Source organism: Lutjanus erythropterus, chromosome 21 (genome assembly GCF_056507025.1).
Source record: "Lutjanus erythropterus isolate fLutEry1 chromosome 21, fLutEry1.hap2, whole genome shotgun sequence".
NCBI lineage: Eukaryota > Metazoa > Chordata > Actinopteri > Lutjaniformes > Lutjanidae > Lutjanus > Lutjanus erythropterus.
This window is the reverse complement of record NC_139337.1, coordinates 3,808,698-3,833,219: the sequence shown is the minus strand read 5'-3', so window position 1 is coordinate 3,833,219 and position 24,522 is coordinate 3,808,698. Positions and strand designations below refer to the sequence as shown.

Here is a 24,522-nt window from a genome sequence, read left to right as displayed (position 1 = left end):
AATATCACATCTGCTTTTACAAAGTTATGTTATTGTTGCGCTGTGCTGCAGTAAGATCTAGACAGGTAAATAACGTAAAGTTTGTTTTCACCATCTGCATATGTTTGTAACGAGCAGCAAAAACACACAAATACACAAAACAAATATGGGAGACATATGGCCATGCATATGCACATTCCCCTTCCTTTATCATCTACACGCATACACATGTACACACAAGGGTATAGAACTGGGTACAGACAGTAAGGACATGTCTCTACCATAATCCAGGGATTATGGGATTGTCCCTTTTGATAATTTTGATTAAAAAATGTAAATATAACCACTGTTGTCTGTCAGTGTCTATTCCATGGGTCAGCAACTTTTCCTATTGAAAGAGAGATTTTTGGCAAGAAAAGAAAGAAAAATCTGCTGAGAGCTACAGATGCTGTTTTTAAATTACTTTTCTTTTTTTGGATTTGGCATCCGTAACAAGCATTGGAAAAACAAAACATTATTCATATCTATTTTTCTTTTCTTTGGCCAGAGCTACAGGGAGCCATTAGAGAGGGGCAAAAGAGCCACATATGGCTCTGGAGCCGCAGGTTGCACACCCCTGGTCTAGTCACTATTAATTAGTGAGATTCAGTGTCATAAGAAAGCATCTGTGCTAATTAAAGACACAAAACAATGTGTTTTTCAGTTTTGAAAGATTGCCTGCTCTTCCTCATTATGCTTCTGTTTTTACTGCCAAAATGTTATAATGAATAATACATGAATGAATGAAGTGACTAGCAATAGATCTAGTAAGTTATTCACACAATCAGGGCAAAAGTGATAAATATACACAAATCTATTATTTTTCCATTTATTCTCATGCTGTAATCTTAGTCAGCACTCCTCTGGAAGCAGCACAGTGTGTCTCTGTCTCCCCTCACTTCATACGCTAGAGACTGACAGCTTTTACTATACTTATGGGGACACTGTGTCTCAGTTGCTGTGAAATTTAGCACACCGAACACAACAGGTGAACAAAGTATGGTGGTCGAGAACACAGCTGTAGCAGACTTGCCATGCCACAAGCGACCCCCCTCCCCCCACACATACAGAACTTTGACAGCCAACAAAACTTGAACTCCATTTGTTCCAGTGGAAGTTTTTTCACCTGGTGCATACCATAAAAAAAAACTGATTTCCTCTGGTTTCTGTTTTTTTGAGTCCTTTTCCTTTACTCATACATCTCTCTGGCACCTTCATTTTTTGTTGGAGTACGTGACTGAAATTGTGATAATACTTTTGTAGCAATTCTGCATGAGAAAACGTCTTTTGGGGCCGGTGGGTGTCACGTGAGCCGCAATACCATCTGTAGCCACTATGTCAAAATGTCCTCACAGTCCAGCGCTGGACCTGGATGCTTGCACTACCCACAAGACAACAAGCGAACCCGCTCTTTGCAGGCTACAGTGTGTAAATAGTATAATACATAAACTCAACTGATGGTTCTTGTTAGCAGCCATGTTAACATGTGACATGTTGTTACAGATAAATAAAAGTACAGTATATGAAGAGATTTCCATTAACCTGGTGCAACACGTGCCAAGTATCCGTCAGGTGATGAAGTTAAATACCATAATGGAAACAGCAGGAGACTTTTTTCAGTTTACTCCATGAAGCTGTGATGTCGCGACAAATCTTGTAAATTCAACCAATCCCCATGAATTTTGTGCAACCTTGCAATTTTGGTCAAACTCTGCAGGCTTTCTGCAAATTTGACCAATCACCATTGCTTCCAAAGAGTTCTACCCATCATCGCAGTCCCCGACGCATCACACATGAATGTCTCAATGTTTTTTTTTATTATTCACTATTTTTGTGCATTTATGTATTTTTATTTAATTGCAGGTTCTGAAAAGTCATTCTCATTGTTACTGACATTGATCAAAGCTCTGGGCACTTCTTTCAGAATTTTGTGCTTGCTGTTTTGACTGAGTTTGAGCTCCAAAAAGATTTTGCTTCCTAGTGACCCCTTGGTGCACTTCTTCATCTACAAATAAAGCACATTCAGAGTTTTTGTAACCCTGAGCCTGTTTGATTCTCCCTGGAATAAGTTGCCTTGGATTTTAATGAACGAAACAAAAAAAAAATGCTATCTTCTTATGCATTTTTACATTGCAATTATTTAGAAAAGCTGCTGTGAAATCAGTTTCAAAAACAGCAGACTAAATCCTGCAGGGACTGTCTAAATGTGCCCCAAATGAAATGCTTGTTAGACTGTTGAACACGGTCTGATACCCTCTGCATTAAGATCTCAAAAACACACATAAGCACGGTGAACCATATCTGTGGTGAGCAGCTCTGCAACAGTTTGATGATTTCCCTGAACCTGTAATCTCCTTTGCTCATTTATGTGAAATTGTGTCTTAGACGTTGTGATGAGACCAGATTTCTCAGAACCATGTCTGTTCCTGGTGATATGCCAGTCTGCTGCAGGTTGTGCTTTCTGCAATAACACAACAGTACTACAAATGTAAAGTATTTTTCACAAAACACTCCCCAGACAGTAGATGCATAAAAAGCTGCTTTGTGTGAATGCTGCTTTGTCAGATAAAATGGTATGATGCTCCCATTATGGCGTGAGAGACAGTAGAGTTATGACTGATGTCATCATATTAACAGCTTATATCATTTCTTTCTAGCATCAGTGTACTAGCTGTTAAAAAGCACACACCATCTGCTTCTGGCTGCAGATTTGTAGTGCTGTGTGTTCACACTGCACAATGTAGACAACAAAATTAATATCCTGAAGATGCATCTTTCACTGTTGTCATGCATCAACATGATTGGCTTCACCTTGCACTTCCACATACACACACATATGAACCAAAATAGCAGGCGGGTTTAGAGGCATGAATAGACCCAGTGTGCAGTGAAAATAGAGCACAAAAAGTTGTTGGAGAGAGATTAGGGAGGGTGAGGAGGTGGTGAAGCCAGGCTCTGCACCCTGCCTTCAAGTGTGGCCCCCGGGAACACATAGAGCCACAGTGTAAAACCATGTAACAAGAGGAAGATGACACAGAAGATCTAACGAGACAAAGACAATGTCACAAAACAAAAATGGTATAAATGACGAAACAAGACGTAGCAAGTTGAAAACGACATTAAACATGTAACAACACAAATATGACGTAAAAGACATAACAAGACAATAACGACGTAACAACAGTGAACAAGACAAAAATAACGTAAAAGATGCAACAACACAAATACATATAAGACACACAAGATGTAACAAAACCAAAATGTAAAAAAAAGATGTAACAAGACAAAAAAAATGTAAACAAAACAATGTAACAAGATATAACAAGATGAAGACAACGTAAAAAAAAATGTAACACGGCGAAAAATGATGTAACAAAATGGAAACAATATGTACATAACAATATGTAACGAGACAAAAATGACATAACGAGATGTAACAAGATGAAGACGACCTACAAAGATGTAACGAGACGAAAATGATGTCACAAATGTAACAAGACAAAAACAATGTATTATGATGTAACAAAATTAAAATTACGTAGCAAGATATAACAAGACCAAAACAATGCAACAAAATGAAACCAAAGTAACAAGATATAACAAAACGAAGACGATATTAGAAAATGTAACAAGATGAAAACAACATAATATATGCAATAAAATTGATGTAAAAGATGTAACAAGACAATAACGACATAACAAGATGTAACAGGATAAAAAAAAAAACAATGTAAAAGACCTAACATGATGAAACAGACAGACAGGAGACTCGACCAGGAAAGATGAGGTTCAGTTAGCTTTGCACAGAAACAATCAGTACAAATATCCTTCAGAGGATGACTTTTACTTACTTTTATACTAGTATAAAGTGTCTGTACTGTGTATCTGTGAGGTGGTTTGTGTCTAAAACATCCAGTTGTGGACACCGTCCTCTTAATCGGGGTTGGTATGATGGGTTGAGGGATTTGTTTCTAATTTAAGGCTCAAGAACTTTTGTTTGCCTCACGCCCACACAGACACGGTGATTTTCCCCAGGCTCCACCACCTTCAGACCAGTGTTTGTCTTCCATGCTGCTCCCGGCTACACAGCCTGCCGTTTGAACCCCACAGGGGAGCAGAAACCCATACGAGGCTCTCCTGGAGCCCATCAAAGAGCCTTACACACACTTTGTTTGCCTGAACATCAAGTCCTTGAATGTCACAGCATGAGCTCCGTGCCATGATGATCTGAAACTACAATTTGTCAAATTATTTTCTTTGTGAGGAATAACAGACAGCTCAGGATAAACACTTGTCATCTGAACAACAGAATACTTCAGAGGGAGTGTCACTGCCTCCACACACTCACAACACAAGAGGCTGTGTTTGAGCTTCAGTCTCTGTTCAGACCCAGTCTCAGCTCTGGACAAGCACCTGAAATCTGAATATATGATTTTCTTGGGGAATGTAAAAGCTTTCAAAGCTTTAATATTCTTGTGCTTGGAATTTTCAAATGTCACTACTGTTATACCTGCATTTTATCATGCTATGTCCACTGAAGGGACACTCTAGGTGGCACTATATCATATTTTGTCAACTGGAAGGACAGTGTAGAGGGCACATTATAACATTTTGTCCACAGGAAGTACACTCTACACAGCACTATATCATATTTTATCCACAAGAAGGACACTCTAAAGGGCACTTCATCGCATTTTGCCCATTGGGAGGACACTCAAGATGGCACAAAATCATGTACACTGGAACGACAGTCTAGAGTGCACTTTATCACACTTTGTCCACTGGAAGGATACTAGAGGGCACTTTGTCGTGTTTTGTCCACTGGGAGGATTCTCCAGAGGGCACAATATCATGTTTTGTCCATTGGAAGGACAGTCTAGATGGTACTTTATCCTGTTTCATCCACTGGAAAAACACTTTAGAGGGAACTTTATCATAGGTTTTCCACCAAAAGGACACTCTCGAGGGCACTTTATCACATTTTGTCAACTGGATAGAAACACCAGAGAGCACTTATTCACATTTTGTCCACTGGAAGGACACTCTAGAGGTCACTTTACCATGGCTTATCTACCATAGGAGCATCCACGAGAGCATCCAATGAGACAACATCAATATTTCTTTTCCATCCTCCGAATTTAAAGTGCCTAGGTGTCTAAAATATGTTAATTCAAATATTTCTCTGCATTATGAAGAATCAGAGCACAATTTTGATGTTGCTGAGTCAGGCACAGATGATAAATTCTACAGGACACACACTGAGTGAGCACATCGATAAGTTTTTCTTCATACCTGATAATTCACAGGATTTCACAGGTAGAATTACAATTAACAACAAATACCAAATGTTTGAACAAGCTACAGAGTACAAATTTAGAATGAGCCCTCTCTACAATGTTGGAGCCTCCAGTCTAATTGAATCTGGTGTTATAAAACAAACACATGGTTTCAGACTGATCCACAGTATCAAGTGGCTGTGAGCTGTGGTTGCCTCACTCACCAGGTGACCTGCAGACCTCCACTGTGTGTGTATGTGTGAAGTATATGTGAGTTTGTTTTGATGTGTGTGTGTGTGTGTGTGTGTGTGAGTGTGACTTCACAGTGCAGCCCTTTGAAGCTGTTCCATCTGGCCTTTGGCCCCATCTGTAGACAGTGTGTAAAACACGCTGTGGTTCTGATAACTGCAGGGTCACAGCGGGTTCACGATAAATCTGCCTCTTGTTTTCTTTCTTTCCTTCAGGCTCTAATGAAGCGTTTTCACGCAGATGTTCTCAAGCACGGTCAAAGGATTAAAGAACGATTGTGATGAAGAAAAGGCCACATTTTCTGAAGAAACTGCAAGTGTGCTAGTTTGTGCTGATGGCTGGTATAAAACATGTGAAAGTGAAATATTGTAAAGGAGCTGCAATTTCACTGAAGCACTGAAAGGAGCTGTGTGTCAGCGTCAGCATTTGAAAGTGGTTATCAGCTGAGGTGAAATGACTGACAATAGTACAAATTTTGGTTTCAAGTTCAAGTCCTGAACGCAGTGAAGCTTTCAATTTACATACAAGCAGTAAAATTAGTTGAACTGTCGGCTGAAGTGAAGTGTGACATATGAAAGCAGCTGAAAAGTCAATGTCTAAAACTTTTAAGCTACTGAAATATCAGTGTAAGCACATGTTAAGCAGGTGGTATATTTGGGTGATCCTCTGCAACATTATCTAATTATATTACCAAAAAAGAATCAGCAGGATTTGTCCGACCTGTTCAAAAATGCACCGGAGTGTCCCAGGACATCAAATACTGACATTTCAGTTGGCGAAATGTCCCATGCACAACAAAATAATGAGGAAAAATTAGCATATAAAATCAGATGAAACCACCAACACACACCTCTAGTGGGCCATAAGTGCTGAATAAAAAGGATAATATACACATGAGTGTGTGCATTGCTTTTTAGGAAATTGTAGCATATTATGCCTTTAATTTCATGTTAAATGTTCATGTAGGATGGTAGTTCACATTTACTTTTAAGTGTCTGACTTTTATGTTGGTAATTTATCTGATTAGAGGATCGATCAGGGCTCTGTAGGGGTCATACATCACTTCCAGGATTACTTGTTCTTCTTTACACTGAGTCCCTAATGACAGTGGCTGTATGTTTGGGGTCAATGTCCTGCTGCAGAATAAATTTGGGGCCAATCAGAGCCTGCCTGATGGATAAGTATCTGCCTGTATTTCTCAGCACTGAGGACACAATTTATCCTGACCAAATCCTAAACTCCATTTACAGAAATGCGGCCCCAAACTTGCAAAGAACATCCACCATCCTTCACTGTTCCCTGCAGACTCTCATTATTGTTCTGCTCTCCAGCCCTTCAGCGAACAAACTGCCTTCTGCTACAGACAAATATTTCAAATTTTGACTCATCAGTCCAGAGCACCTGCTGCCATTTTTCTGCACTCCAGTCCCTCTGTTTTCATGCATAGTTGAGTCACTTGGCCTTGTTTCCATGTCGATGGTTTGGATTTTTGGCCACAATTCTTCCATGAAGACCGCTTCTGGCCAGACATCTCCAGACAGTAGATGGGTGTACCTGGGTCCCACTGGTTTCTGCTAGTTTTGAGCTGATGGCACTACTGGACATCTGATTTTGAAGGGAAGTCAGCATAATGTGTCTTTCATCTGCTGCACTAAGTTTCCTTGACTGACCTCTGCGTCTACGGTCCTCAACGCTGCCCGTTTCTTTGTGCTTCTTCAAAAGAGCTTGAACAGCACATCTTGAAACCCCAGTCTGCTTTGAAATCTTTGCCTGGGAGAGACCCTGCTGATGCAGTTGCTTCCACAATTATTGTTAATGATTGAAAAAAAAAAATGCAGGGTGTGAACTTTTATCAGCTTCTGAAGGGATTCCAGAAAAAGTTTGAGAACCACTGGATTATGAGAGCTGATATTCAGCATTTCTACAAAAATGTGCTACATTAAACATATCCAAAAAGGTATTTAAGCACAAATTTCTACTAGTGATATTTCTTTTTACATTTAAAAAATTTGGGTGCTATGTTGTATTTATATTTATTTACTAGTGCTGCTGGAAGCTCCCTGCACTCTTTATTTGTTTTAAGATGATGTTGAAAAACTCTATTTTAATTAAATATATGCTGAAAGTCACTTTGTGTTCATTTCTGGGGGATTTTTTTTGCCTTTATTGACAGAACAGCTTGAGATAGACAGGAGACGGGGTTGAGAGTCGGGGGACGTCATGCAGCAAAGGCCCACAGGCAGGAATCAAACTCACGGCTGACAGCCTCAGTACACGGGCCACTCGCTCTACCAACTGAGCTACCAAGGCACCCAGTGTTCATCAAAATTTTTACACCAAGATCTCCATTTGTTCTGCAAATATATATTGTTCCTAAAATCTGTATCTGTTTCCTTGATTACTAATTATCAGTATCAGTATCTGCCCTGGAACAAAAAACATATTTTTGGTCCACCACTATCCTTAATATCAAAACACAGATGCAGTCTAATTTATTAAAATTGTAATGCAAATTTATGTTCTTATTCATTGCCTCTAAAAGCAGCTGATAACAAGGTGAAGTCTGAAGATGAATTTTGTTTGTTGTAAAACAAGTTGGTGACCATAAGACTGAGAAGTAGTAGCTTCTGAAAGCTGTAAGAGTTAGATTTCTGTAAGGTGAAATCACTGTGCATTAAGTGAAAATACAAATATAATTGACTGAGATTAGAATGGCTAAATATCAGGAGTGAATAAACTCCTCCTGGCAGATAAAGACAGCAGCTGAGAGTGGAAGCGGCCTGCTGAGTCTCCAGCAGTCTGACCTGTTGTTGAAGTTGGTGCAGTAGGTGAGGTCCTTGCAGCCCAGCTGGCAGGGCTCTCTGACATCAGCCAGGCAGTTGATGAGCTCCGTCTCCACGGGGTTGTACTCACAGAGCTGGTCAAAGTCCTGCCACGTCTGGCTGCCCCAGTTAGTGCTGATCTCCTGACACATGTCCCTGTCACAGCAGAGGACACATTTGACCTCAGCACGTGCTCTGCTTCACAATATCTGACATTAATGTGCTGGTTTCCACTGAGCTGTACCTGCAGAGAGAGGTGTTGGCCTTGGAGCAGCAGTGCAGCTTGGCGCAGTCCATCTTGGCGGGGTGCGGGGTCTCCACCTCAGGTGGGGAAGGAGGGTGGGCGCTGCCCAGGAAGCACTGCCACATGGGTTCCTGAGGGAGGGGCTGGGAGCCACACTCCACGATCAGACCCTCCATGATCTCATGCTCCGTGCTCATGGTGCGAAGGATCCGCTTGCAAGCCGCCTGGCAGTGGGTCGCCTCGGCCCGGTCACAGCAGTACAGACCTGGAGGGGACGGACGGACTGATGAGTGCTGGAAAATGTAGGCTGACATCATATTTAATATACAATCTATGATTGAAGCAAATTGCACAACATAAATTTACAATAACAAGTGAGATCGAGTCCTCCACTGTAAACTGATCATCTGTTTAGAATCAGTTGTCTGTCAGTGTAAAGTTCAGCCTGTTGTCCTGAAAAAAAAGTCCCCTGCTCTGAAATAACACTCTCTGGATGATGAGTTCAGTAAACAATAAAGAAATGGTAAAGTAAACAATAAAGAAATCATGAGTTTACGAGAAAAAAAAAAACTCTAATATTCTCTGAGATCATAAAGTCTTAAATTTGGAATCTCATAACACCACAGATGTCACTTACTGTGTATTATTCCTGCAGGGGAAATTATACTTTGCAATCAGATTTTGCAATAAGGAAATACTTAATTTGATGATCTGTCATATTGTGTCCTACTGCTGCACCACAAATCCCACTTTAATTGTCCACAGATGTAACCAGACATCCTTGCATCTGTCTTGTAGTTCCTGATGCACAAAAACTGGGTTCAATGTTTTTTGTTTTTTTTTCCACTTATCCAATCAGACAAGTAGGTCAGAAATTGACTTGCTCAAAGTCAGTATTAATCTTTTCCTGAAAAACATGTTTCATTTGTTGTTTGTTTTATTAGCGGTTATCAAATAAAAACAAAGACTTAAGTTAACTGTCATGTTTTTCAAAGTCCGGGGTGATGTCCTTAAATATCTAAAACACAAAGCTATTCAGTTTAATTTGATAAAAAATGAAGAAAAGCAGGAAAGCTACATATTTGAGAGGCTGGAAAAAAACATTCTTGTATTAAAAGTTACTTAAACCATAACTAATCTATTATTAAGTAGTTTAATAATATTTTTTTTCTCATCGCTTGCCCAACCAGGCAAGTGGTTTGCTAGATTTACTTGCCCGACATGACATTTTACTAGCCCCAGGCAGGCAGGCAATCCTTACTGTTGAGCCCTTAAAAGCCGCATTACCTCATCTCCATCTATACATCTATATATTGTGTTCGGATGAGGACATTCATCAGGAACTACAAAACCTTGTAAAAAAAAACAAACAAACACAGTTTTTCATTTTTTCCTCAGAAGTTTACGACTTTAATCTCAGACAATATCAAAGTTTTTTCTTGTTAATTTATGACTTTAATCTTCTAGACCCCACCTCGTCTCAACCCAATAACCCATCATGTATGTGTTTTTCATCTTGCAGTATTTCTAAACACATCTTTATATTATTCATTACTACTCTTCATTTTATCTTTATTATTCTGTGTTAAACTTTGCAATGAGACATTTACAACATGCTGACTGTTTGGGTAATGAGAAGGATTAATATATATGTGTTGTTTTAGTGTTTGTTTTTGTTTTTATTGTATTTTTATGTTTTTTTAATACAATTCAAAATGGAATAAACCTTGTCAATATATTGATAAATGCACTTCTGCACTTCTGCACTTCTGCGCTAGAAAAGAAAAAATAGTCCCTATAAATCACTTTGATGATGTATTCTGCGTACTGTCCAGAATATTAAGGACTCTTTTACTGGAAATAAATGTTAACATGTATTGTCCCTTCAGCATTTTTCAGTGCTCAGAAGACAGCATCCAAAATCCATTTATCTCCACTGTATTGGAAAAAAGGGAACGCCAGATATCTCAAAATCTGGACAAAAAAACCCTCTGCATGACCAGATCCCACATAAGCAAGTATTCTCTTTGGTGCTGGTAAACAGTGCAGGCAGACTCACTGTCTATGGGGCTGCGGATGGGGTAGGACTTGGTGAAGTTGCTGACGCAGCTGAGCAGCTGAGCGCTGTGACTCTGACAGTACTCTTTGACTGCGTTGATCTGGGACACGGTGGGGGTGGAGTCGGTCCTGAAGATGGCCTGGCAGTACTCCCTGCAGGTGGTGTGACGGCCTGCATAGCTGCAGCACGTGGAGCCCACTGGAGGAACACACAGACACACACACACACACAATACTTAAATACACACCAGTGCTATCTTCAGTAAACAGCTGAAGTTAGGAGTTTTAAAGGCAGATTTTAAAGTACAGTGGCAGCCTGTATGTATGAAACAAACATTCTGATTTCTTACAACATCCATCAGACATGATCAAACATCACTCCAGTCATGATGAAAACATGATGTAAGACAGCACTCTGCTGCTTTTGACCTTATTGCAAAATCAAAATCATTGCACAGTTTAGTAAAAGGGCAGAAGACAACAAATGATACGGGTGAGAGGCAATGTGTTGCACCCAAGAGTCTCCCCTTTATGCTGATCCCATCCAGTTTTGGACAAAAAGCATGCAGTATAAATGTGATATTTTCAGATATTTTATCTGAGTTCTTTCTGCATGCTGGCGTCCGTAATCAGGATTGGAATATCACCAATTGGGTCTGACTGAAAAGCTGAGACTCTTGTGGATTTAATGGGCCCAGTTGTTTTCATGTGTGATGATGTTTGTTCCCCTAGTAACAATTTCATTGTAGTGAGAGCATTTATTGAAATTGGACATAATTCTTCTTGAAATTTAATTCAGTTACTGGGGATGGTCTAATCAGCTCTGTGAACTTATTGTCCCATTTATTGTTTCATTATTAGAGACAGACAAACCCAGGATACTACATTGTTCTGTGCAGCTTCAAGAAAATATATACCATATTAAATACTTTGTAAACCTCTGCTGGTTGCATGTGGCAGTTGTGGTAGCATTGCAGTAGGTGCTTCACCATCTGCTGCCTGGCAGAAATCTGCACACTGCTGAGTGCAGGGTTCCTTCACCTTTTTCCAAACCTAAAAGAAGCACTGTTCAAGCTATTACAGCATCATATAGCTGTGGTAAACAACATCTTTATATATGTTTATATACATACTCCAAACGATTAGCCTATTTCACTTCTTTATCACATTAAATTAGATCAGAAAGTTGAGAAAACATTTCAAGGCATTTTACTGCAATAGACTTTTGAGTTTTGAGCCCAACTCAATCTCTGAAGTTTTGACTAAGTTTGAACAACCTCTAATCTTTTAAGATAATTCACTTTTCTTCTTCTTATAAAATTGAATCTTTGAGTTTTAGAAACACAAAAGAAAATGTATTTCAATAATTACTGAGTAAACTCGTTGAAGTGAAAGTAAATAATGGTTAACATTTTTAAATATTCAATTAAAACCATCACATTTTTATGACAAATAATGTTCACAGCTCACTGTTTGAAATAAAATTGTTTCTAAAACTTAAAGACTCTTCAAAGAAGGAAAGTAAATGATCTCAACTAAAGATAAAACAACATCAAAGGTGAACAGCATTGGTCAAAAGAAGTTACATGACAAAGTTAAGTCAGCAATATACAATGATTAAAGTGACGAGAAGTGACTTCAAAGATCAAATCAGACCAAAACCCCGGACTTATAAAATATGTTTTTAAAAGAGATATAAAAAGAGGACAGAGATCCTGGCAGTCTGATCTCCTCAGGGAGGATGTGAGAGAAAGAGTGGGGGCCCTGACAGAAAAGGCCCAGTCACCCTTGGCCCTCAGCCTGGATGGTGGGATAGCTAACAAAGCCCAGAGCGAGCCTTAATTGTTATCAATAAAATCTTAAAATCAATTCTAACATTAACTGGAAGGCAATGGCCAGAATATGAGTAATGAGTTCTCTCTTTTTCATTTTAGTGAGAAGTCTAGGTGCTGCCTTTTAGGTTGGCAAAATGTTTTTTAGTTTATTTTAAAACTAAGAGTTTGAGTTGGGGCTTGAAGATTTGAGTGTTGTTTTCCTTTTTTTTTTGCTTCAGTTTTTACAGTGTATAAGTGACAAATTAAAGGAATACACAAAAAAAATTCAAATTTCAAATTGTGCCACCTGTTTCTAAGTAGACTTGCATTCTCAAAAAAAGCAAATTACGCTCTGTGACTTTATTTCTTAAACTCTGTGAGTTTATTTCTTTATCTAAAAAGCAAACTATTCATTCAGAGAGTGATTTATTACAAAAGTAATGGAACTACAGTTTCCAGCACTTTGTCCAAAATTCGAACCATGAAAAATTCAAGCACTTTCAAGGATTTCCAGCACCTGTAAGAACCCTGTCACTAATAAGATTAATGACACAACCAAACATTCACAGTCTAAGTCTCGATGCTGAAGATTGTTTGATTGATAATAACTAGATCCATGCAGTGTGTTTGTGTGTGTGTGTGTGTGTGTGTGTGTGTGTGTGTGTGTGTGTGTGTGTGTGTGTGTGTGTGTGTGTGTGTGTTGAACTAAGTGGTCTGACCCTCCAGCAGATAAACACTCTCACATTTCATTATTCTGGCCAAAGCTGACTGACAAACCTCAGACCTCTCAACAGGAAGTTACTGACCTCACATCCTGCCAGGCGAACAACATGGCTCTGCCGTGTGTGTGCGCGTGTGTGCATGCTGTGTATTTACAGTGTGTGCGACACAGTGCAAGAATGAAACACACACAGAGAAACAGAGAAAGAACACAAACAAGCTCATCTATTGGTCCGAGAAGTTAGCGGTGTTCTCAGAGGGTTTATTTATTTATTAGCTGCGAGGAGAGATGAGATCAGTGTTTGCAGTTGTGTGTGAGGAACAACTTACTTTCATTTTTGGTGATGCAGCTGTAGAGGGAGTTCTGGAACGAGATAAGAAAAGCTATTGTGATTGCATTACACAAAAAGCACACTAAAGCTCGATTTGAGTGACTCCCAACCTTATTGTCTGCTTACAAAGACTAAATGAAAGGCTACTGGCCTTAGCATGGATGTATGAAGAGTTCAACTAAAGTCTTATTTCTCCTTCTCAGATTGTTTTATCATCAGTGGGATTGTTATAGTCCAGGCCTGACGACGTGAAAGTATGCAGCAGATAGAGGAAAAAAAGCATGAAGGTTCTCCAAACCAGGTAGAGAACCATGACTGTCATATTAAAGAAAAAAGTTAATTTACTTAATGTTGCAGAGGCCTCTGATTTCCTTTTTCATTCCTTTTCTGCTTTGCTTTGTTCTTTTCTTAAAAAAAAATGGTGCTCACTTAAAGAAAAACCTTAATATGTCAAAAACACACTAATATCATTACCATATTGTTTGAATTGTTTGCAATGGGCAACATTTACACTCTGTTACAAACCCCAGCAGCGTGTCGAGGTGTTCAGCATCTATTCTGCACTAAGCACTGCATAGTTGATGTTTTTTCTGGTAGCTGAAAGTTGGAAAATGTTGAACCCTGGGTAAAATGCTACACTCTTCACTGTCACTTTTTACCTGCTGTCCGTCCACAGTAGAGGAGGACTGGGACAAATACAAAAAAGACCAATCTTCACATCCTACATGTAGAAGTGCTGAGGCACATTCAATCTGAAAACGGTTTGCACAGTTTTGCTACAGTTTCCAGGTTGAAATGTTTCCTTGAAATGCTGCGTAACGAGAGGCAACAGGCTTTGTGATACATTTCCTCTTCTTTGGTGGTTGTGTCAGAGGTGATGATGCTTGAGTAACAGAATATTCAACACGCCACCATTTCCATTTAAATAAATGTTTACCTCTTGTTGAGGTTGAACACAACCCCAAACAAACAGTGACAACAACGATGGAGAAATGGGTGCTGCTGGTCCATACCTGATGACATCACTGGACTATCACAATATCAGTATGAAAAATAAGTAGTTACTTGCAAAATGTAAATTACTGCGGATATTTCGTATCATAGCATCCAAAGTGTCTCAGCTGAAAAAATACTCTCTGGTTCTCCCAGCTGGACATTGTCAGCACAGACCCTTTAGTATTGTATTATGTTATTTAGCAGAACCACCGCCAGTCAAGCATGTTGTAAAAGATGTAGAGTTATTAAGAATAATGACTGCAATTAGGGATGCACCGATACCATTTTTTTTTTACAGACCAAGTACAAGTACAAGCACTTAATAATACCATTAAAGTTCTTACAATAACTTTAGAAAGCTGTTTTATTTTCATTAGAGGCTCATTTTCTAAATGTAACAAAGCATTGTTGCCGTTTCCTGCTACAAGTGTAACCATTATTATTATTATTATTATTATGTACTTGCAGAATGAAGTTTACTGTTATAAATGGTGTTATATATGATAATTATTTCATTATCATTTACAGCACTTTAACTAGTATTTTAATGAGATATTTATATGTGTAGTATTTAAGTTTCTTCTTCATGTCCCTCTTGTCTAAGAGCTAATTAGTTCCTACCTGTCATTGTTTAGGGGGGACAGGTATGAGTGTGGTGCCATGTGTGCATCAGTTTTGTTCACCCTGCTGTGAGGTGTGTGAAGTTGTGTGTCCTGGGCTGTCAGGACGTTCTGGTGAAGAATAAGTACACAAAGACAAGTTGTAGCAGCTTATTACCAAGAAAAGATGGTCACAGACTGGTGGCAGCTGTGTTTTTTCTTTGTCTTCAGATTAATTAGTTGAGACATTCAACTAGTTTATGCCTGCTGGGACTTATTGGACAGTGGCTGGCTGCGGTCTACAGCTGCTCTCTGTGAGGTTGTTTCAGTTTTACATGGACTTACATGGAATTTTACAGACAGTTTCCAATGTGGCTGTGGTCATTAGTGGATGACGTTGAGGACAGCGAGTCTCTTGCTGATGATGATGACACAGTAAGTATCAGAAAATGCCTCGAACTCTGCATCATGGCAGTTCTTTAGATGTTTGCTTGTGTTGAGTGGCTACTTTTGTGACGTGATGTCGGATTTGGGGTATCGGAGTAGTTTTATGAGTACGAGTACGTGAGGACAGGATCCCAATGCTGGTATTGGTATCGGTGCATCCCTAGTTGCAATATATCTTTATATTTCTACTTTATTTTTTTTTTTATTGGTTGCAATACGTCAGATTAAGAGAACTTTGAATTCTCCTTCTTGGACTTACCTCTGTGACCTTTTTGCATACTTTTGTTATGTCATTTTTAGATGATGCCTGTAAAGAAAAAGGGAAACAAAATCAAGGCAGGAAGAAGGTGGAGTTAATATGAATGAAGGTATGAGCAAAAATAGTGTTAGGGTCTGTTAACCTAAAAATAAAAAGCTGGACTTCCTTTATTCACAGCGTCTCACCTGTCTGCATTCCCTGCGACACTCAGATGAGATGGCCAGCTCACAGCAGCCCAGCCCCACCCAGCCGTCTGACTTCCTGGATACTCCTGGAGACAAATCAAACATCACACACACAGTCATGTATTATTTATATATATATCTTTATGGAGGTTAGTGTACACAGTTTGTAGAGGCCAATTTATTTACTGAGACATATTGTAATGGTGCAACTTCTTTTATTATTACCTCCACCAAAGAGGTCAGGTAACAGAAAAGTTTTGAATTTCACAACGTGGGTGTTTTTTTCATACTGTTGCTGGAGTTTTGACGTCTTCAGCTCACCCATGCCAGTCACATATGGCAAACAGAAATGAGAAACCAGACAGAGCCTTCAATGTCATTTCAATCTCTTGTTTAGAAGCATTATGGGCTCTCAGTGAGTTACAGTTGTCTTTTCAACATTTCACAAAAAATGGACTGTGGCTGCTGATGTCACCACTTGCAGCCACCATCTTCCCTGTCTCAAGGTCCGATTCACAAAAAATATTGTGCTAATGATATTACAGTGCAAATACACCCACAGAATTTTGCAGCTGGGTGGAATTTGCCCTTGATTTCATTTGTTTCATGCTTTCATGTTTTCTTTAATCATCCCTCTAATATTTGTTTCTAAGGTGAAGACATACCATATCAAATGACATGGTTAAACTATGTTTGAGTCATTCATATCTTAAAATGTTTGATTTGAAAGAGAACTTATTCTATGCTCTCCCAGAGACCTGTCAGTGCACAGAGGGCTGCTTTATCTTCTGCTCGTGCAACCCACTGGGGGTACATTTCATTCACTGCAGGTGTATTTTGTCTTATTTGTGCAGGTTTAAAGGTTGCAAAAGCTGTACAACATTACAGCTTTGGAAACACAATGAAACGTTCCTGCAAACCACCGACAGAAGCATTAACTACCTGCACTTGTGACATGGTTTGAGAGGTGTTAGAATATGCCTTGACCTCTCTGTCAGTCTGTTCCTGCCCTGTATAAATGAGCTCAAGTGGCAGTCATCCAGGAATTATCCACCACCCTGGTAGTCTCTCTAAATACTGATGGATGGACATCCAGGACTAGAGAGCTGCTGAACTGTGAAAATGGGACTGTTTGATTCCTATTTGAGTTTAACATTAAATAAAAACTGATGAGCTTCAACTCAGCTGACTTTAATGTTGGTTTACGGTAAGTTATTTACTGGACATCTGTTTTAATTTACTTACATTAATTAGTTTCTTTTTTGCCTTTGAGTTACCTGCTGCTGAGGTCTTCTTCCTGGTCTGACAAAACATGAGGCATAGGGCAGAGGCTTGGGCCTCCAAGGACTATACCAAGAGCTCTGACAGCATGGGGTGCTAAGAGTTTCTTTAAGGTAAGCGATCAACTCATCTTTTCAGTTTGGAAATTTAATTTTGAAGTTTTGGAACTTTTTGAACAAATATACATTTGAAGAATTAAAATATCTCTTCAACCAATTTATTAAGAACTGATGAGAAACTAGTTTGCTATTCTTATAAGATTGTATGGTTGAACAAAATTGAGAGTTGGGTTCAGTACCTCCAACATTGCTGAACTCCAGATTGATGACATGCAGTGAAAACACATTATTCTGTTAGATATTAACTTTTGTTAAAGATTTTACCAGCAGTATTTTTTTTTAGTAGAGTTTCATTAGAGCACCGATGAGTGCAAGGACCCCACTGAAAATGAAGGAATTATTATTTTTCCTCCAAATGAAGTGCACCTTTGGATGTTAAACTCACTCAAAAACTCACAAAATTTGGCAGATGCCTCAGTCATGATGAAAATTTACGTGGGATATAGTTTTCAGTGGTGGGTGTGACCAAATTGCCCTCTAAACAGCAGCCCCCACACCACGTTTCACTGATATACCCAGACACACAAAACAGTCTCCTGGATGCATAGCCTAAACCCAACAGGCAGTCTGCCATTTTGAATTTAGTGGTCAATTTTAACGTTGTCCACATGTTGTATTTTAACAAACCTCTCCTACAAAACTCAGCATAATGATTTCAAAGTCTGTGTGTACCATCTAGACTAATTCATGATCAAAAGTGACTGTGGTGAGGTTTTGAATTTTGATGTCTTGCCATGAAACATTAAATTGCTACAACTTTGGTGTAACTTGTCCAGTCTGCACTAACATTTACATGACAATCAGAAGTCATACTCAGAGCACCATGTGCTGGCAACAGGAAGCCTCCTGTGACAATCATCTACTGATTTATATGAAATCCTCACAGTGTGGTCTAGACTTGATATACTGGAGCATGACATACAATTAGTGGGTGTTCTGTAGAATCACCTAGGGGAGACAGGAAGTGACATCGAACTCCTTCCTGTGGTGTCTGAGGCATGTGAAAATTCAAACCTCAACAACTGGCCAGCGTCCAGTGATGGGGCCACGGCCGCTGCAGGCTCAAACTGGCGCAGAGGTGTGAGTGCCTATCCGATGCTGCTTGCAGCTTTAATTTAAACTTGTGTTGACTGCTTGCACCATGACATATTATATTTTATTTTCTTATTAAACTAATGTCAATGTTTTAGTGTGTTACAGTAAGTATGGCCATAAAGAGGTTTACATTTTTCAGAGTAAAAGACAAAGATGTTCTTTTGTTTTCCCTGCTGTAACCAAAACATACTGAGCTGTGGATTACACTATTACTAAATGTGTTATAGGTTGAGGTCCGCTGCACTTGAGGAAACACATTCTGTGAAGGAAACCATTAATTGAAGCTGGCATGTTGGGGAGAGGTGGTTACACCAGCAGAGTAAATCCCTAAAAGCCGCTGGAATGCGGTGAACATCAGAGGATCGATGATATCTCCGAGCCGCAGAGGATCTGAGGGAGGCTTGTTCCTTAACAGGTTCAATCTTTACAGACCGTCTGGACACCAGTGTTCAGCGGGTACAAAAAGGTAAGAATAACAATACCTCCCAATCTGGAGGCTATTAGGCTTCTGACAGGTAGATTTGTTCCAAGCACCGGCAGCAGGATTTAGGCCTTTGATCCCCAGGCTGCTGTCTGCTCCGGTCAGGACCGGCTCTCCTCACTGCTTTAACAGCTTCACTCTCTACCAACCCTTCTCATGCAACCAGATACACACAGTAGATACGACTTGGGTTGAATGTCACATTTCACGTCAGTTCTCGGGTCTCGTTTTGATTTATTATAAGCACATTCTGTTTGGTCAAATACTTATGATGTACGCTCTGTCAGGAATGCTGTGGAAAAAGCTCCCAGTCAAACGTCTCATTGTGTCTGAACAGCTATTTTCTGTGACCTTTATCATGACAGACTTTTGGAATAAATATGAGATTAAAAACAGCTGTACACCTGTCTAAATCATTTTTCACATAACAAAAATCTCAAAAAACAAAACAAAACCCTAGAAGATTCAGAAAACTATCCAACATATCTCTTACATTATTTTAATATTTAAAGCCCCTATGAGAAGAATATTTACCTGATTGTTGTGTCTATCAAGATAGATATTATTGTTTTTTCCTGCCATTTAGTGAAAGTCCATACATAAAACATATTTGACTCACAACAGCTGTGTAACGGTTTCTCTAGAGGTTTGAAAACTGTCTGAAATATTAACATTTAACCGTCACACTTTGAGATTTCCACTTACTGTGTGGTGTCCCACAGGGCTCCATCCTGGGTCCTCTTATATTTAACCGACACTCTTAGAAATAGGGGTTCTAAAATGGTTCTTCCTGAAACCCTTGTAATATAAAAAGGTTCCCAATAGAACCTCCTGGGTGGGTTCTAGATAAAACCCTTGGAATATAAAATGGTGTTCAGTAGAGCCCCTTGAATGTGTTCTCGTTAGAACAATTGATACAGAAACCCTGGTTCTAGATTAAAATGCCTGGAATTAAAAAAAAACTCTCAGTAGAACCTCCCTGCTTGGTTCCTGGTTGGTTCTTATTAGCACTATTAGATGGTGGAGAGGTTTTCTTATGAAACCCCAGAGAGTTTTCTGGGTGGAATCATTATACCGTAGAACCTGTAGAACCCCTGATAGGGGATTCTGGGTGAAACCTTTCACTGAGGCTTCTAGCTACAAACCTTTATGTTGGGTTCTAGGTAGAACTTTCTGAAAGGGTTTCAAAAGGGAAACGTTATAAAAGGCGCTACCATGAATTACTATGGGGACAAGCTGAAGGACCCTTTATGGTTCTAGTTAGCACCTTTATTTCTGTGTAGTGTATATATGCTTCATGCTACATAATCAGCGAACACAACATCAGTTACCATAACTATACTAATGCCAATCTAAAATCTTTTCATTCAATGTTCAGTTAATTGAAAGAATTCAACGATTGGATGGCTGCATTTCCTTCAGCTGAACGGGAGAAAAAATGTTTGTTTGGCAGTTCATGGATCTTCCAAACAAAAAAAAAACAACTAATCAAAATTACAACTCATCCATCCAACAAATATGGAGCAACAGTAGCATTTACTTAGTAAATGCTTGACTTAGACTTGTTCCTGGTGACATGATGAATGTATGTCCAATATTCATTCTGTTTTAGCTCTGTTTAGGTCTCCACCAACTTAAAACAAAGGTATCTGGCTCTCTATCTGCTAAATGCTCCACTATGTTCACCAGCTAGCCTCTAACTGCATCTGTCTGCTGTTTGGTACTGGGCAGGAGGGGTACAGTGGGTTTATCAGGACTTTTTAACACCACTTGATGAAGGTGATTTTATGATACTACCACTAGGAGGTGCCAAAGTCAAAAATATTAGTGCCATATCAGTGTTCCTTTCTTACCTGGAAGTGTAGAGTTGATGCACATCCAAAGTTCATTCTGATGGACAAAGGAGAAGAACAGATTAATGTCACTCGAAATTTACAAAAATATTTTAACAAATAGCTTTTACAGTTTTTGAAGCAAAACTGAAGCATACTGTTGCTTCTAAACAATAAAGCAATGCTACAATCCTTGTACTACTCCCAAAGTACTTCCCAAGTCAGACCAGGTCAAGTTCAAGACTAGGATTAGGTCTTAACAGTCAAGCTGTGTAACTAGTTAGGGTCAAGTTTACAAATCAGGTTTGTATCTGTTCAGATGGTGTACTGTACTGTACTGACATACGAAGCTTGAGGTATACTTCATGTGTTCCATCCACTTGCAAAATGGACTGTAGCTTCAGTCACAGTTCCCTGAAGGGGCTTTTGCAGATTGATTTGCCATCAGGGCAGGTACTGCGACCATATACCATATACTATAATTTTTCAAGTTGTAAGAAGCCTGGTTGGAGCTGAGGTAGGCTTAGACTGCTGTCAGTCAAGCAAACAAGTTCTGAAAAAGTGTGGCACTGCTCAAAGAGTATCATTAGAAACACCGGAAAGCCCAAACCGGGGATCACATTGGTTTCACATTGCTCTCATTAAGTCATCAGATCAACATGTGCTCATTTTGTTTTGTTAACTTGTTTTTCTTTTTTCTGGTTCTGATCATAGCCTACCACAACTTCCTGTAATTGGTCTAAAGGTCCAAACCATGCCAAAAAATGTCTGGGACACTAGAAAAGAACTGAACCACGGTTCAGTTTGATCCGGTCCGAGACCACCTCACTTTGGACCAAGGCTGTTTAGTCCACACCATGGTCCAGGGGAGGTTCCACAACTGCTATTTTGGTTTGGATCAAACTGAAAAGTCTTAAATTCCGGACCAAATGAAATAGGAGTGAAAGGGCCCTTAAATCCAAACCAAGACACACACACAGAGGAAGAGACACAAGATGTGACATTAACAATTAAGACCATAATGTCTTACAGATGTAGAAGCAAATTATTGACCTTTAATTGTGGGATAAAAGTTGATAGTTTTTGTAAGAACATCTATAGATCTATGGTGCTGCATCTCAGCATGCTCAAACCTCAAACCTCTGCAATTATGTAATTGCGGCTTGTGTAATGATTCACCACGAAGCTCTTAAAAATCTGAAACATCGCAGCCCATGGTTGATGATGGGCTCATGGTTTGTGTGACCAAAGGCTGTAATCAGCTAACAGTCACAGAGAAGAATATTCCTTTGTCTGAAGAACATGATCTTAGAAGTGCTCTGTATGCTTCTCATTGGGTGGCAATTTGAGGGTTTTTAAAGGAGATATATAAAGCAAACATCCAGATGCATGCCAGTTAAATCATGGTAACAGTCTAGTTGCTATGCTGTCATGATTATGTCATTGCACCAAAAAATTGTTTACTCACAGGTATACTCACTCCATCTAGTATTACATCTAGTAAGTTGTTAGCTCACAGTCCTAGAAATAAGGGTTCCAAAGGGGTTCTTCCTGAAGGGCTGAGGTTCTTCCAGGAACATTTGCTTTTGAAGAACTCATAACTTTTCTTGTTGAAAGGGTTTGTCAAAGTTTTTTTGTATGACTAAGGGTTTGATTATGACCCTGTTTTATCCAAAGAATGCTTTGTGAAAGAGAGTTCTTCAGGGATGTTTGAAACCCCTGAAGAACTCTTTCATCAAGAGTTTGTCAAGGTTTTTTTTATACCATAATTAAAAAAAAATGTTTCTCGGTAGAACCCTGTTGGGTTCTAGATAAAACCCTTGGAATATACAAAGGTTCTCTGAAAAACCCCCAAGTTCTAGATAAAAACTTTGGATTATAAAATGTTTCTTCTTAGAACACCCCAAGTGTGTTCTTGATAAAATCTTTGGAATATAAAAAGGTTCTCCTTAGAACACCCTCAGTGTGTTCTAGATAAAACCCTTGGAATTTAAAAAGATTCTCTCCAAAACCCCCATGTTCTAGATAAAAACTCTGGATTATAAAATGGTTCTTCTTAGAACACCCTCAGTGTGTTCTTGATAAAATCTCTGGAATATAAAAAGGTTCTCAGTAGAACCCCATGAATGTGTTTTAGATAAAATACTTGGAATATAAAAATGCTCTCAGTAGAACTTCGAGGGTGTGTTCTTGAGAAAACCTCTACAATATAGAAAGGGTGTCCACAGAACCCCTGGCTGCGTTCTTGTTGGTACACTTAGGAGGAAAAGATCTGGATAGAGAAGGTTCTACAGCAGGCTACTGCATCATAGAGAGGTTCTCTCTAGAACCTCTCATAGGGTGTGGAACCTTTCACAAATGGTTCTTGGTACAACTATCTGAAAGGGTTCCAAGTGGGACCTTTATGAAAGGTCCTAACAGGAACCAAAAAGGGTTCTACTGAGGGGACAAGCTGAAGAACCCTTTATGGTTCTAGTTAGTTCTGTATTTCACAGAGTGTAGGAGCATGTCCTCTGGTGGATGATGAGACAGCCTTGGGACTCGGGTTAGGATCAGACAGAATCATGTAGTAATTCCTTGGTTTAGAAGAACTCTGTCTGGAAAGATCTCCTGAACACTGGACTGAGATGTTGCAGAGACGTGAAAAGTTGCAGAAGAAGCTGTGGGACGTGTCTCTCATTTCACGCAGAACAAACATTACATTCCTCGGATCAAAACAGTGTTGAAAAACAGGAAAACATATGAATCCTATGAAACTCCCACTGGGTTTGTGGTGAGATGTGGGATTAATCTTCACAAACAAGCTCGTCTGTCTGACTCCTCTGACTTCAGGACAGAGAGACACGGACAGGGACAGCAGCACAGAGAGCGGTGGACGTAGAAGTGTGTTAGAGGAAAAATCCCTTTCATGCCCTCATGCTTTACAGGACTGTCATTTGTACAAACGCGCGTCACTGTTAACATCCCCCTGTGTGTGTTGGCCGGGGAACAAAGGTTCCCGTCAGCAGGCGTCAGCATCATTTATGAGTCCGGCTGAGGAGTAACAGTATTTACACCAGGCATAAACATGATTTGTGAAGGAGCACGGGCCAATAAGGCAAGAACTGAACATGACAGGAAGAGTAATGTTAAAGTTCAGATGAGCCAAAAGACTAAGTCCTCCAGTCTACCCAGTAATCCAGGGACGTCATGTATTTGTGTCTGATTAAAGTTCTAATTCTTCTCTTTTGTGTTTTAGGCTGATATGACTACGCCAAATGGAATTGAATAACATTGTCATTGTTGCAGGTTTACACTGAAAAAACAAAAAAGTTGAGAAAACTCAAACATCCAATAGATTTTTGAGTTTTGAGCCCAATTCAAATTCAATTTCTTAAGTTCTGAAAAAGTTTCACCAAATATAATATAAATCTTTTGTTGATATTATTAACTTTTTCTTCTTTGGATAAACTTAAATCTCTGAGTTTCAGTAACCCCAAAAAGGTGTATTTAAAATTAAAATTAATTAAAATTGAATTTAGTTTCTTAAACTCAAAGATTCAAGTTTAGGTTGGCAAAACTTTTTTTATTTCAAAGGTCATGAGTTTAACTGCAATACCACACCTTGAAATGTTACCACTGAAACCATTTTTACAGTGTAAATTGATTCTTAAATCTTTAACTGTAAAAAAAAATATGTAGCCTATACATGAAAA

General features: G+C 39.2%; 1 protein-coding gene across 1 annotated transcript in view; it reads right to left on the bottom strand.

The window, feature by feature from the left end:
* The window catches only part of reck (reversion-inducing-cysteine-rich protein with kazal motifs), a 122,956-nt gene that overhangs the window by 53,254 nt on the left and 45,180 nt on the right, over nucleotides 1–24,522 (bottom strand). The window contains exons 4-10 of the mRNA XM_084746960.1: nucleotides 20,849–20,885; nucleotides 16,020–16,105; nucleotides 15,835–15,882; nucleotides 13,532–13,565; nucleotides 10,669–10,866; nucleotides 8,610–8,874; nucleotides 8,348–8,521 (exon numbers count right to left, since the gene is read on the bottom strand). Of these exons, the coding sequence (XP_084603086.1) occupies nucleotides 8,348–8,521; nucleotides 8,610–8,874; nucleotides 10,669–10,866; nucleotides 13,532–13,565; nucleotides 15,835–15,882; nucleotides 16,020–16,105; nucleotides 20,849–20,885 (842 nt within the window). The remainder of the gene's footprint in view (nucleotides 1–8,347; nucleotides 8,522–8,609; nucleotides 8,875–10,668; nucleotides 10,867–13,531; nucleotides 13,566–15,834; nucleotides 15,883–16,019; nucleotides 16,106–20,848; nucleotides 20,886–24,522) is intronic.